We start from the raw sequence: 13,255 nt of genomic DNA, 5'->3' as shown, positions 1-13,255 counted from the left end.
TCATAATTCTCAACTAACATACATTCCATTGAAGAATAAAAACTCCATGGGAAAAGTGATCCATCGGTGGTGAACTAAAGAAGTTAGGGATAGTATTAGATTAAAAGAAGGGACTTATAATGTTGCCAAGAATAGTAGTAAGCCTGAGGATGGGGAGAGTTTTAGAAACCAAAGGACGACCAAAAAATTGATAAAAAGGGAGAAAATTGAATTTGAGAGTAAACTAGCAAGAAATATAAAAACAGATTGTAAGAGCTTCTACAAGTATGTAAAAAGGAAGAGAGTAGTGAAAGTAAACGTTGGTCCCGTTAGAGGCTGAGACAGGAGAAATTATAATGGGGATTAAGGAAATGGCAGAGACGTAAAACAAATATTTTGTATCTGTCTTTACAGTAGAAGACACAAAAACATATCAGAAATAGTGGGGAACCAAGGGGCTAATGAGAGGGAGGAACTTAAAGTAATTAATATCAGTAGAGAAAAAGTACTTGAGAAACTAATGGGACTAAAAGCTGACAAATCCCCTGGACCTGATGGTCTACATCCTAGGGTTCGAAAAGAGGTGGCTACAGAGATAGTTGGTGCATTGGTTGTGATCTTCCAAAATTCCCTAGATTCTAGAGCGGTCCCAATGGATTGGAAAGTAGCAAATGTAACCCCGCTATTCAAGAAAGGAGGGAGAGAGAAAACAGGAAACTACAGGCCAGTTAGTCTGACGTCAGTCTTCGGGAAAATGTTAGAATCAATTATTAAGGAAATGGTAACAGGGCACTTAGAAAATCATAACATGATTAGGCAGAATCAGCATGGTTTTATGAAAGGGAAAATGTGTTTAGCAAATCTATTAGAGTTATTTGAGGGCAATTATATAGGGCTTTGGTGAGACCTCACCTGGGGTACTGTGTACAGTTTTGGTCTCCTTAACTAAGGAAGGATATACTTGCCTTAGAGGCAGTGCAACAATGGTTCACTAGATTGATTCCTGGGATGAGAGGATTGTCCTGTGTGGAAAGATTGAGTAAAATAGGCCTATACTCTCTGGAGTTTAGAAGAATGAGAGGTGATCTCATTGAAACATATAAGATTCTAAGAGGGCTTGACAGGGTAGATGCTGAGAGGGTGTTTCCCCTGGCTGGAGAGTCTAAAACTAGGGGGCATAGACTCAAGATAAGACGTCAGACATTTAGGACTGAGATGAGGAGGAATTTCTTCACTCAGAGGGTTGTGAATTTTAGGAATTCTCTATCCCAGAGGGCTGTGGATGCTGAGTTGTTGATTATATTCAAGACTGAGATCGATATATTTGGACTCTGAGGGAATCAAAGGATATGGGGATCGGGCGGGAAAGTGGAGTTGAGGTTGAAGATCAGCCATGATCCATTGAATGGTGGAGCAGGCTCGAGGGGCCCTATGGCCTACTCCTGCTCCTATTTCTTACGTTCTTTGCATCCTCCTCACAGCTTACTTTCCCACCTGGCTTTGTATTGTCAGCAAACTTGGATACATTACACTCAGTCCCTTAATCTAAGTCATTAATATAGATTGTAAATAGCTGAGGCCCACGCATTGATCCCTGCGACACCCCACTAGTTACAACCTAACAACCCGAAAATGACTTTTTATTCCTACTCTCTGTTTTCTGTCCGTTAACCAATCCTCAATCCATAATATATTACCCTCAATCCCATGAGCCCTTATCTTGTGTAACAACCTTTTGTGTGGCACCTTATCAAATGCCTTTTGAAATTCCAAATATACGACATCCACTGGTTCCCCTTTATCGACCCTGCTAGTTACACCCTCAAAAAACTCCAACAGATTTGTCAAATATGATTTCCCTTCCATAAACCATACTGACTCTGCCTAATTATATTATGAGGTCCTAAGTGTCCTGTTACTACATCCTTAATATTTGTTTCTAGCATTTTCCCGATGACTGATGTCAGACTAACTGGTCTGTCGTTCCCTGTTTTCTCTCTCTCTCCTTTCTTGAATAGCAGGGTTATATTTGCTACCTTCCAATCCACGGGGACCGTTCTAAAATTTATGGAATTCTGGACGATCACAACCAATGCATCCACTATCTCTGCAGCCTCCTCTTTTGGAACCCTAGGATGTCGGCCATCAGGTGCAGGGCATTTGTCGGCTTTTAGTCCCATTAATTATTCTAAAACTTTTTCTCACTAATCTTAATTACTTATGTTTTTTGTGCCTTCTACTGTGAAGACAGATATAAAATATTTGTTTAACGTCTCTGCCATTTCCTTTTTCCCCATTATAATTTCTCCTGTTTCTGCCTCTAAGGGACCCATGTTTACTTTCACTAATCTCTTCCTTTTTATATACTTGTAGAAGCTCTTACAATCTTTTTTTATATTTCTTATTAGTTTACTCTAATATTCAATTTGCTCCCTCTTTATCAATTTCTTGGTTATTCTTTGCTTGTTTTGTAAAACTCTCCCAATCCTCAGGCTTACTACTCTTTTTAGCAACATTATAAGCCTCTTCTTTTAATCTAATACTATCCTTAACTTCTTTAGTTAGCCACGATTGGATCACTTTTCCTGTGGAGTTTTTATTCCTCAATGGAATGTATATTCATTGGGAATTAGGAATTATTTCTTTAAATGTTCACCATTGCTCATCTACCATCATATCTTTTAATCTAATTTCCCAATCTACCTTTGCCAACTCACCCCTCATACCTATGTAATTGGCCTTGTTTAAATTTAAGACTCTAGTTTCGGACTTAACTACATCACTCTCAAACTCAATATGAAATTCTATCATATTATGATCACTCTTCCCCGGAGGATCCGTAACTATAAGATTACTAATTAATCCTGTCTCATTACACAATACTAGATCTAAAATAGCCTGTTCCCTGGTTGGTTCCTCGACATATTGTTCTAGGAAACTGTCTCAGATACATTCCATGAACTCATCCTCCAGACTACTTTTGCCAATTTGATTTGCCCAGTATGTGTGAAGATTAAAGTCCCCCACGATTATTACATTACCCTTGTTACAAGCTCCTCTAATTTCCTGATTAATACTCTGTCCAACAGTATTACTATTAGGGGGCCTATAAACTACTCCCACCAGTGTTTTCTGCCCCTTGTTATTTCTTAGCTCCTCCCATACCGATTCTACATCCTGATTTTCTGAGCTAAGATCTTTTCGCACTGCTGTCTTTATCTCATCCTTTATTATCAGGGCTACGCCCCCTCCTTTTCCATTTTGTCTGTCTTTTCCAAAAGTCAAATACCCTGGAATATTTAGTTCCCAACCTTGGTCACCCTGCAACCACGTCTCAGTAATGGCTATTAGATCTACTATATAGTGTGTAACATCCTCAAAGAACTCGAGGAGGTTCCTCAGGGAGGTTTCTCCCCACCAGATCCCTGCTGGCTGCAAAGGGAAGCTAAATGTGAATAGATGGCGCAGGTTTGCGATGCTCATTTAATGATCTGTTTGAGAACAGCACTGCTGTTAGACTTCCCGATAATAAATAAATGAGCGACCGTTTGAAGAGTTTATATTTTTGGAGATGTGCCACTCACAGTTTTGGTCGTGCCGAGTCCCTACCTCAATATTCAGTAACCAGGACTGTAAGTTTGCCACTGCTTCCTCTCCAAGAGCCAAGTTCCACACCACCATGTATAGGGTCTTATCAGTGAAGAAGCACTGATTGACTGTCGACATTTTGGAAGCACCTCCAACAACCCACACATTAAACTCAATGGAATCCATCTATAAGATAAAGAGTAACAATGAATAAAACTGCACTTGCATTCATCCTGTAACTAGTTAATTAGCTGTGGGGGGGAGGGGGGGCAGCGAGGGAGTGGGATTAATTGGTAGCTTTTTCAAGGCTCCAGCACAGGCACAATGGGCCGAATGGCCTGCTTCTGTGCTGTATGATTCTCTGATTCTATTAAAGGATGATGTGGAGATGCCGGTGATGGACTGGGGCGGACAAATTTAAGGAATCTTACAACACCAGGTTATAGTCCAACAAATTTATTTTAAAATCACAAGCTTTCGGAGATTATCTCCTTCGTCAGATGAATGAGTGAAAAGGTTCTCAAATCGCATATCTTATACCATGTTGGGACAGCATCACACCAATCAAAAGGTGTCGTTGTTATTCAAACAGACCAGTCACGGAGAACAGCACGTCCCAGTACACTGGATATACATTGTGTCAATTACACAGGCAGGCAGAAAGAAACTCAAAATGGCAGAGAGAGAGAGAGAGAGAGAGAGAGAATTTTAAAAAACATATAATTTTTTTCCCCCTTTTTGCTGGTGGGGTCATGTGTAGCGTGACATGAACCCAAGATCCCGGTTGAGGCCGTCCTCATGGGTGCGGAACTTGGCTATCAACTTCTGCTCGACGATTTTGCGTTGTCGTGTGTCTCGAAGGCCGCCTTGGAGAACGCTTACCCGAAGATCGGTGGCTGAATGTCCTTGACTGCTAAAGTATTCCCCGACTGGGAGGGAACCCTCCTGTCTGGCGATTGTTGCGTGGTGTCCGTTCATCCGTTGTCGCAGTGTCTGCATGGTCTCGCCAATGTACCATGCTCCGGGGCATCCTTTCCTGCAACGTATGAGGTAGACAACGTTGGCCGAGTCACAGGAGTATGAACCGTGCACCTGGTGGGTGGTGTCCTCTCGTGTGATGGTGGTATCCGTGTCGATGATCTGGCATGTCTTGCAGAGGTTGCCGTGGCAGGGTTGTGTGGTGTCGTGGACGCTGTTCTCCTGAAAACTGGGTAACTTGCTGCGAACGATGGTCTGTTTGAGGTTGGGTGGCTGTTTAAAGGCGAGCAGTGGAGGCGTGGGGATGGCCTTAGCGAGGTGTTCGTCGTCATCGATGACATGTTGAAGGCTGCGGAGAACATGGTGTAGTTTCTCCGCTCCAGGGAAGTACTGGACGACGAAGGGTACTCTGTTGGTTGCGTCCCGTGTGTGTCTTCTGAGGAGGTCTATGCGATTCTTCGCTGTGGCCCATCGGAACTGTCGATCGACAAGTCGAGCATCATATCCCGTTCTTACGAGGGCGTCTTTCAGCGTCTGTAGGTGTCCATCGCGTTCCTCCTCGTCTGAGCAGACCCTGTGTATTCGTAGGGCCTGTCCATAGGGGATGGCCTCTTTGACGTGGTTGGGGTGGAAGCTGGAAAAGTGGAGCATCGTGAGGTTATCCGTGGGCTTGCGGTAGAGTGAGGTGCTGAGGTGCCCGTCTTTGATGGAGATTTGTGTGTCCAAGAAAGAAACCGATTCTGAGGAGTAGTCCATGGTGAGTTTGATGGTGGGATGGAACTTGTTGATGTTATCGTGTAGTCTCTTCAGTGATTCTTCGCCGTGGGTCCATAGGAAGAAAATGTCGTCGATGTATCTGGTGTATAGCGTTGGTTGGAGGTCCTGTGCAGTGAAGAAGTCGTGCTCGAACTTGTGCATGAAAATGTTGGCGTATTGGGGTGCGAATTTCTTTCTTGGACACACAAATCTCCATCAAAGATGGGCACCTCAGCACCTCTCTCTCTCTCTCTCTCTCTCTCTGCCATTTTGAGTTTCTTTCTGCCTGCCTGTGTAATTGACACAATGTATATCCAGTGTACTGGGACGTGCTGTTCTCCGTGACTGGCCTGTTTGAATAACAACGACACCTTTTGATTGGTGTGATGCTGTCCCAACATAGTATAAGATATGCGATTTGAGAACCTTTTCACTCATTCATCTGACGAAGGGGATAATCTCCGAAAGCTTGTGATTTTAAAATAAATTTGTTGGACTATAACCTGGTGTTGTAAGATTCCTTCTATTAAAGGATGTTTTCAAAGGAATCAGCCACCACCAGCAATAACATTCAGAGAGCAGGAAACAGTTCTGGTGACTGTTACTTTCGGCAATGGCACGAGGTTCTATCTGCAGTGAGAAACCCTTTTCTGTGACGTGCCATACACAAAAGGAGTTTTTATATTGTCTCTGTTTGCACCTCCCCCCGAGGGGAAATTCCCCAATCCCGCACTCCCAGTAGAGAGCCGCGCTGGAAGGGGACAGGGACCACTGTTCCCGGGTGTCTAACCTACGCTCCCTTCAAGTGTGGCTCCTGCTGAGAGCTCAGGATTGGGGAATTTGTTATTGGAAGTTGGCCCTGGACAGGGCCGAGGGAGCAGTCCCTGTTTTAAATGGTTGGGTGCGTTTGTATTTTTGCAAGGTGAAAACTATTCTCTTTTTCTCCGGCCATTGCACCTTTCAAAAGTTGATGTTTCGGTCGATTTTAACCCTGCTCCCTCAGCGGAAATCAGGGGGTAGTGAGTTAAAAATAAGCAGGTTATTTATCCATTCAGATCCTGACCATTAAGAATATTAATCCACAGGGTTCCGCAGGCGGACGAGGTGGCTGCCCGAAGCAGGCCGGGGCCTCATCAATTTATGCAAACCAAGGCCTATTACGTCAATAGGGCCCCAATAGCCCTTTAACCGGGGCCTAGGCTGAGAAACGGTCGGCAGATAGAAGAGGCCCTTCACGTCAGTCTAGAACTTTCCTTTATAGGGCCAGATGGACAGGAGTGCTCCTCCAGGACCCTCAAAGAAAGTCGTGGCCTCACCTGGCATGGACTCCCTTCCCCTCACATCCCGTGAGGCCCTCCCAAAAACCCCTCACTGCCACTTACCCGGAAGCCGGCAGGCAGCCGCTTTGCATACACTTCATGTCATCGTATCATTGTAGGTACAGCACAGGAGGAGGACATTCGGCCCATCATGCTTGTGCTGGCTCTTTGCAAGAGCTCTCCAATCAATCCCATTCACTAGCTCTTTCCCCTAGCCCTGTAAATTTTTTCTCTTAAAAGTATTTATCTCAACCTTGTTTGAAAGTTATTATTGAATCTGCTTCCACCACCCTTTCAGGCAGTGCATTCCAGATCATAACAACTCGCTGCATAAAAAATATTTCCTCATCTCGCCTCTGGCTCTTTTGCCAATTACCTTAAATCTGTGACCTCTGGTTACCGACCCTTCTGCCACTGGAAACAGTTTCTCCTTATTTACTCTATCAAAACCGTTCATGGTCTTGAACACCTCTATCAAATCTCCCCTTAACCTTCTCTGTTCTAAGGAGAACAACCCCAGCTTCTCCAGTCTCTCCACGTAACTGAAGTCCCTCATCCCTGGTAACAGTCTAGTAAATCTCTTCTGCACCTTCTCTAAGGCCTTGACATCCTTCCTAAAGCAGGGAATTGGATAAATACTTGAAGGGGAAAAAATTACAGGACTATGGGGAAAGAGCAGGGGAGTGGGGCTAATTGGATAGCTCTTTCAAGGAGCTGGCACAGGCACAATGGGCCGAATGGCCTCCTTCTGTGCTGTATTATTCTATAATTCTATGATTAAACAGTGAACATGTGTAAGTGTAACAAGTGACTTGTTAATCAATAACTTTTGATGTTGATGGTATAAGGAAGGCCAACCCAGATTTACCTGGCAACCCTCCCTGGCTCAAGGGCAGAGCAGACATCAAAGTAAACATTTAAATAATGCAGCACAATAATCGACAAAACACATTGTGAACAGAGGGTAAATAGGACTTTGCATTGTGTAGGTACTTCGAGCAAATATCAATGGAATACAGATAAACAAATCCAGATGGTTTCACATTAGGTTCGGTTTTCTATGTGGAATCTTTCTATTTTCGGCAGTTGAGTGGGAGGGGACGTAACTTAGTTCTTGGCCTCAACTGTGCAGCAGGAGCCAAAAAGTGACTTTCCTTCTAATTTTCCTTCCGCTGTGGTGATGAATTTCCTCAGGGCCTGGCGTGTATTTTCGAGGGAAAGTGGGTGCAAGAGGTCTGACGGTGGGGCAACGGAGGGGATGGGGTCCTGGAAACACCGGGTCTCCCCCCCAGAAGAGCAGCCAAATGGAATTCCCGCTGGGAGCTGGGATGGGCAGAAGCTCCACCAACACCCACCCCCCCCAAGCACCCCCCAAATGTTCTGATGTATCAAGGAGGTGGGGCTGTTGAGTTGAGGGAACCTGCTGAGTTTTCCAAGGCTTCTGTCTCCTGTCCTGAAGGACCTGGACACTGGCTGGACATCAGCTGTCCGGTCAATAGAGGGGAGCAAATGGGGTCAACAGGGTCTCAGGGTGGGGGAGGGGTCATGGAGGGAAGGACCCCAAATTGAGCCTTGGAATCTATTTAACACGGGCCTTCTGAGCATTAACTATCATAGAGAAGATATAGAAATTACAACACGGAAACTGGCCATTTGGCCCAACCATTCCGTGTTGGTGTTTATCCTTCACATGAGCAATAATCCTAATCCCATTTGCCTGCCCTGTTCCCATGTCCCTTTGTCCCCCTTTCCTTCACCCGCTTACCTAATCTATTAAAAGTTGACATGGGGGTAAACTCTTACCCCATCGGTCAGGCAGAGGCTGTTCAGTGACACCCTCTCCCTTTGGAATTAGTAAAACAAGGTGACCCCACTCTGGTTCTGGATTGTCCGACAGGATCAGGAGTGCAGGTAACGGGCTCACAGGATTCCTACTCCTCTACACTTACAGCGACAGAATGGATTGGGCCATTTCAGACCCACTGTGCTGACTTTTAAAAGCACCGACCTACTCATGCGACTTAACACCTTGACGGTATCGGAACAGAAACTGGAGTCGAGCAGCACTATCGGTACCTTAGTCTTGACTGAGGCTGGGCGAGGAAGCTCCCAGCTGCTGGTTTGGATGCTACTTTCTTTGAACACGGTTTGTGTGGGTTTCCCAGACTGTAGAGTCTCCAGGAGAGTGGACTTTCCCTGACGAGGAGGCCCAACAATGATCATCTTCAGCAGCTTGCAAGGCTCAGCTTTCCTCAGTTGCGCCCTTAGAAACCCCAGCACTGATGACGGACCTGCGACATGGTTACAATCAGTTGGAGATCATTCACCATTACACCACAGCGTCGATGTTAGGTTCACTAAAGGGATGTTCTGACACGATTCAGACTGGCTCACTTTTCCTAACTACCAGGGAACAGCTCTCAAACTCAAACTTTTCACGACTAATTTCTATTCAAACTTTTGAGTTAAATAATTCCCCAAACCGGCCATAGTGATAATCTCACTGCATCACCACAGCAACAGATCCATTTACAAACCTTGCACTGTCTCAATTCTGTAATTTACACAACTTTATCATTATTTTTGTACTAGTGTTAAATCATGATCAGCAAAATCTAGAGAGTCTGATTGGGGGGAGGGGCAGAGGGTAGGTGATGATAAGAGGAAGCAGAAACATGTATGGGAGCTGGGCTGGTGAGAGAGTTGGGCCGGTGATGGAGCTGGGCCAGTGATGGAGCTGGGCCGGTGAGAGAGCTGGGCCGGTGGTGGAGCTGGACTGGTGAGAGAGCTGGTCCAGAGAGGGAGCTGGGCCGGTGAGGGAGCTGGTCCAGAGAGGGAGCTGGTCCAGAGAGGGAGCTGGTCCAGTGAGGGAGCTGGGCCAGAGAGAGAACTGGGTTGGTGAGGGAGCTGGGCCGGTGAGGGAGCTGGGCTGGTGAGGGAGCTGGTCCAGAGAGGGAGCTGGTCCAGAGAGGGAGCTGGTCCAGAGAGGGAGCTGGGCCGGTGAGGGAGCTGGGCCGGTGAGGGAGCTGGTCCAGAGAGGGAGCTGGGCCGGTGAGGGAGCTGGGCCGGTGAGGGAGCTGGTCCAGAGAGGGAGCTGGTCCAGAGAGGGAGCTGGGCCAGAGAGGGAGCTGGGCCGGTGAGGGAGCTGGTCCAGAGAGGGAGCTGGTCCAGAGAGGGAGCTGGGCCAGAGAGAGAACTGGGTTGGTGAGGGAGCTGGTCCAGAGAGGGAGCTGGTCCAGAGAGGGAGTTGGGCCGGTGAGGGAGCTGGGCCGGTGAGGGAGCTGGGCCAGAGAGGGAGCTGGTCCAGAGAGGGAGCTGGTCCAGAGAGGGAGCTGGGCCGGTGAGGGAGCTGGTCCAGAGAGGGAGCTGGGCCGGTGAGGGAGCTGCACCATCTGCAAACTGACTAAATCCGGCTGTTAATTAACTGAGGATTAGTTTATGCTGCTTTTTATGGACATTAATAACAAACAATTCGGCCCGTCGTGCCTGTGCTGACTCTTTGAAAGAGCTGTCCAATTTAATCCTACACCCCAGCTTTTTCCCCAGAACCCTGCAAATTAATCCTCTTCAAATACATGTCCAATTCCCTTTTGAAAGTTCCTATGGAATTTGCTTCCACTGCCTTTTCAGGAAGTGTGTTCCAGATCATAACAACCCTCTGTGTGAACAAAAAACTCCCCATTTCTCCTCTGGTTCTTTTGCCAATTATTTTAAATCTCTGACCTCTGGTTACCGACCCACTTACCAGAGGAAACAGTTTCTTCCTATTTGCTCCATCAAAACGCCTCATTATTTTGAATAGCTCTATTAGGTTTTCCCTTAACCTTCTCTGCTCCATGGAGAACAATCCCATAGAATCTCTCCACAGAACTGAAGTCCCTCATCCCTGGTATCATCCTGGTAAACCTCCTCTGTACCTTCTCCAAGGCCTTGACATCCTTCCTAATGTGCGGTGCCCAGAATTGTACTCAATACTCCAGCTGAGGCTTAACCAGTGATTTGTAACTGTTTAGCATGACTTGTTTTGTATTCAATGCCGCTATTTACAAAGCCAAGTCTCCCATACACTTCCTTACCCACCTTATCAACTTGCCCTGCCACCTTCAAAGATTTGTGAATGTGCCCCCCAGGTCCCTCTGCTCTTGCACCTCAAAATATTACCATTTAGATTATACTGCCTCTCCTGGTTGTTCCTCCCAAAGTGCATCACTTCACACTTATCCACATTAAATTACATCTGCCATGTGTCTGCCCATTTCACCAGTCTGTCTCTGTCCTCCTGAAGTCTCCGACTCTCCTCCTCACTATTTACTACGTTACCAAGTTTTGCATCATGTGCAAACTTTGAAATTGTACTCCCTATACACATGTCCAGGTCATTTGTATATAACAAGAGAAGCAATGGTCCTAATACCGACCCTGGGGGACCCCACTGCAAACTTCTCTCCAGTCAGAAAAACATCCGTTCACCACTACTCCCTGCCTTCTATCCCTGAGCCAATTACCCACCCAAGTTACCACCGTCCCTTTAATCCCATGTGCTTCTATTTTCCGAATAAGTCTGTTATGTGGAACTTTATCAAATGCCTTTTGAAATTCCATATATACAACATCTACTGCACTACCCTCATCAACCCTCCCTGATACTTCATCGGGTTGGGCAGACACGATTTGCCTTTAACCAATCCGTGCTGGCTGCCCCTTATTAACCCATGCTTCTCCAAGTGAGAATTAATTTTTCCTTGACAGTGGTCTCTGGTAGTTTTCCCACCACAGACATTAGACTGATTGGCCTGTAGTTACCAGGTTTATCCCTCTCCCCTTTTTATCAGGGGTGTAACATTTGCAATCCCCCAGTCCTCTGGCACCACTCCCATATCCAATGGGGATTGAAAGATTGTGGTCAGAGCTTCTGCTATCTCCACCCTTACTTCCCTCAGCAACCTAGGATGCTTCCCATCTGGACCGGGTGACTTGTTAACTTTGAGTGATGCCTTTGTTTTAGTATCTCCTTTCTATCTATTTTTATCCTATCTCCAATATCTCTACTCCCTCCTCTATGGTGACATTAACTTTATCCTCCTCTTTTGTGAAAACCGATGTAATTTAGAGCCAGACCTTTCAGGAGCGAGATTAGAAAACATTTCTACACACAAAGGGTGGTAGAAGTTTGGAACTCTCTTCCGCAAACGGCAATTGATACTAGCTCAATTGCTAAATTTAAATCTGAGATAGATAGCTTTTTGGCAACCAAAGATATTAAGGGATATGGGCCAAAGGCAGGTATATGGAGTTAGATCACAGATCAGCCATGATCTTATCAAATGGCGGAGCAGGCACGAGGGGCTGAATGGCCTACTCCTGTTCCTATGTTCCTTTGTCCTATTCATTTAGTACCTCAGTCTTACCCTCTGCCTCCACAAGAAGATTTCCTTTTTTGTCCCTAATTGGTCCCACCATTTCTTTAACTATCCTTTTACTATTTATAGGTTTATAAAAGATTTAAGGGTTCCCTTTTATATTACCTGCTAATCTTTTCTCATTCTCTCTTTGCCCTTCTTATATCCTTTTACAATTTCCCCCTGCACTCTTTGTATTCTGTACCTGATATTTGTCATGTTACGGTCTCTGCCTCAATAGCTCCTTGTAGTAAAGCATTCCCTGTTATTATAACCCTCCATGTGAAAAACCTTCTCCTAACCTCCCTCTTCATTCTTCCAGTGATAACCCTGAAGGGTTCATTCCTGAAATGTCTGCTCCTCTACTCTTTGCAGATCTACTGAGCATTTCCAGCATTTTCGGACTTTATTTGAGATTTCCAGCGTCTATAGCTTTTTGCTCAATCCATGTCCCCAGTTACTGATTCACCAATCAGTAGAAATAATATGTCACTTAATATCCTCTGTAGCAGAGTAATGGAGGGCCCTGATCGCCAGGTAAGGGTGTGGCCCTTTTAAGAAACCTTCCCTTTAAGAGGAGGGGTATGGCCCTTTTGAGAGACTTCACCTTTAAGAAGTAATTAAGGCTTGAGTGGATGGAGACCTTCTCCAGTCAGGTGAGAGTTAAAAGGGTGAGGCACAAGAGCAACAGGCCTGCTGCTGAGACAGAGCCCCCTGAACACAGCCTGCACCAGGATGGTGGTGAGAAGGGGCCCTCCCAGTGTGATCCGTCCTACACGCATGGAATCTCAGGGCCACTGCGAGCTGCCCTCGAGGCTGTGGAGGAGACCCTTGTCCAGCTCCTGATGGACAGCCCCTTCGCGCAGAGGGTGTGGAGAGTGATGCGTTGGTATCTGTCCTGGTTCATCGCCAACAGTTTGGTGACGGAGGACGCCATGCTCTGTGGGCTGTTCCCCAGGACGTGCACCGAGACAGACATCAACTGCGGCTGGAAGACCATCAACTCCGTGAAGGAGGCCCTTTGATCCGCCTGAAACCTACAGGTCTTCCAGCTGAAGGAGCTGTCCACGACTGAGTGTTGCTGACTGGCACACTGCAAGGTCCAGGAGTACGGCCAATGCAAAAGGCCCTATGGGGAAAGACCACCGTATAAAACCACCCACCCCACCCTGTACAGAATGTATAGAAAATATGTGTTGTATTTTTAAAATGATCACAATGAGGTCATGGTGTATA

The 13,255-nt window shown here is 46.1% G+C and overlaps 1 protein-coding gene across 1 annotated transcript in view; it reads right to left on the bottom strand.

Moving 5' to 3' along the window:
* lrrk1 (leucine-rich repeat kinase 1) overlaps positions 1-13,255 on the bottom strand; it is a 479,049-nt gene that overhangs the window by 247,013 nt on the left and 218,781 nt on the right. Inside the window, exons 15-16 of the mRNA XM_067971653.1 lie at positions 8,697-8,911; positions 3,589-3,753 (exon numbers count right to left, since the gene is read on the bottom strand). Of these exons, the coding sequence (XP_067827754.1) occupies positions 3,589-3,753; positions 8,697-8,911 (380 nt within the window). The remainder of the gene's footprint in view (positions 1-3,588; positions 3,754-8,696; positions 8,912-13,255) is intronic.

The sequence above is a fragment of the Heptranchias perlo genome, chromosome 34, assembly GCF_035084215.1.
Source record: "Heptranchias perlo isolate sHepPer1 chromosome 34, sHepPer1.hap1, whole genome shotgun sequence".
Lineage (NCBI taxonomy): Eukaryota > Metazoa > Chordata > Chondrichthyes > Hexanchiformes > Hexanchidae > Heptranchias > Heptranchias perlo.
This window is presented reverse-complemented; position numbering and strand designations above follow the sequence as displayed.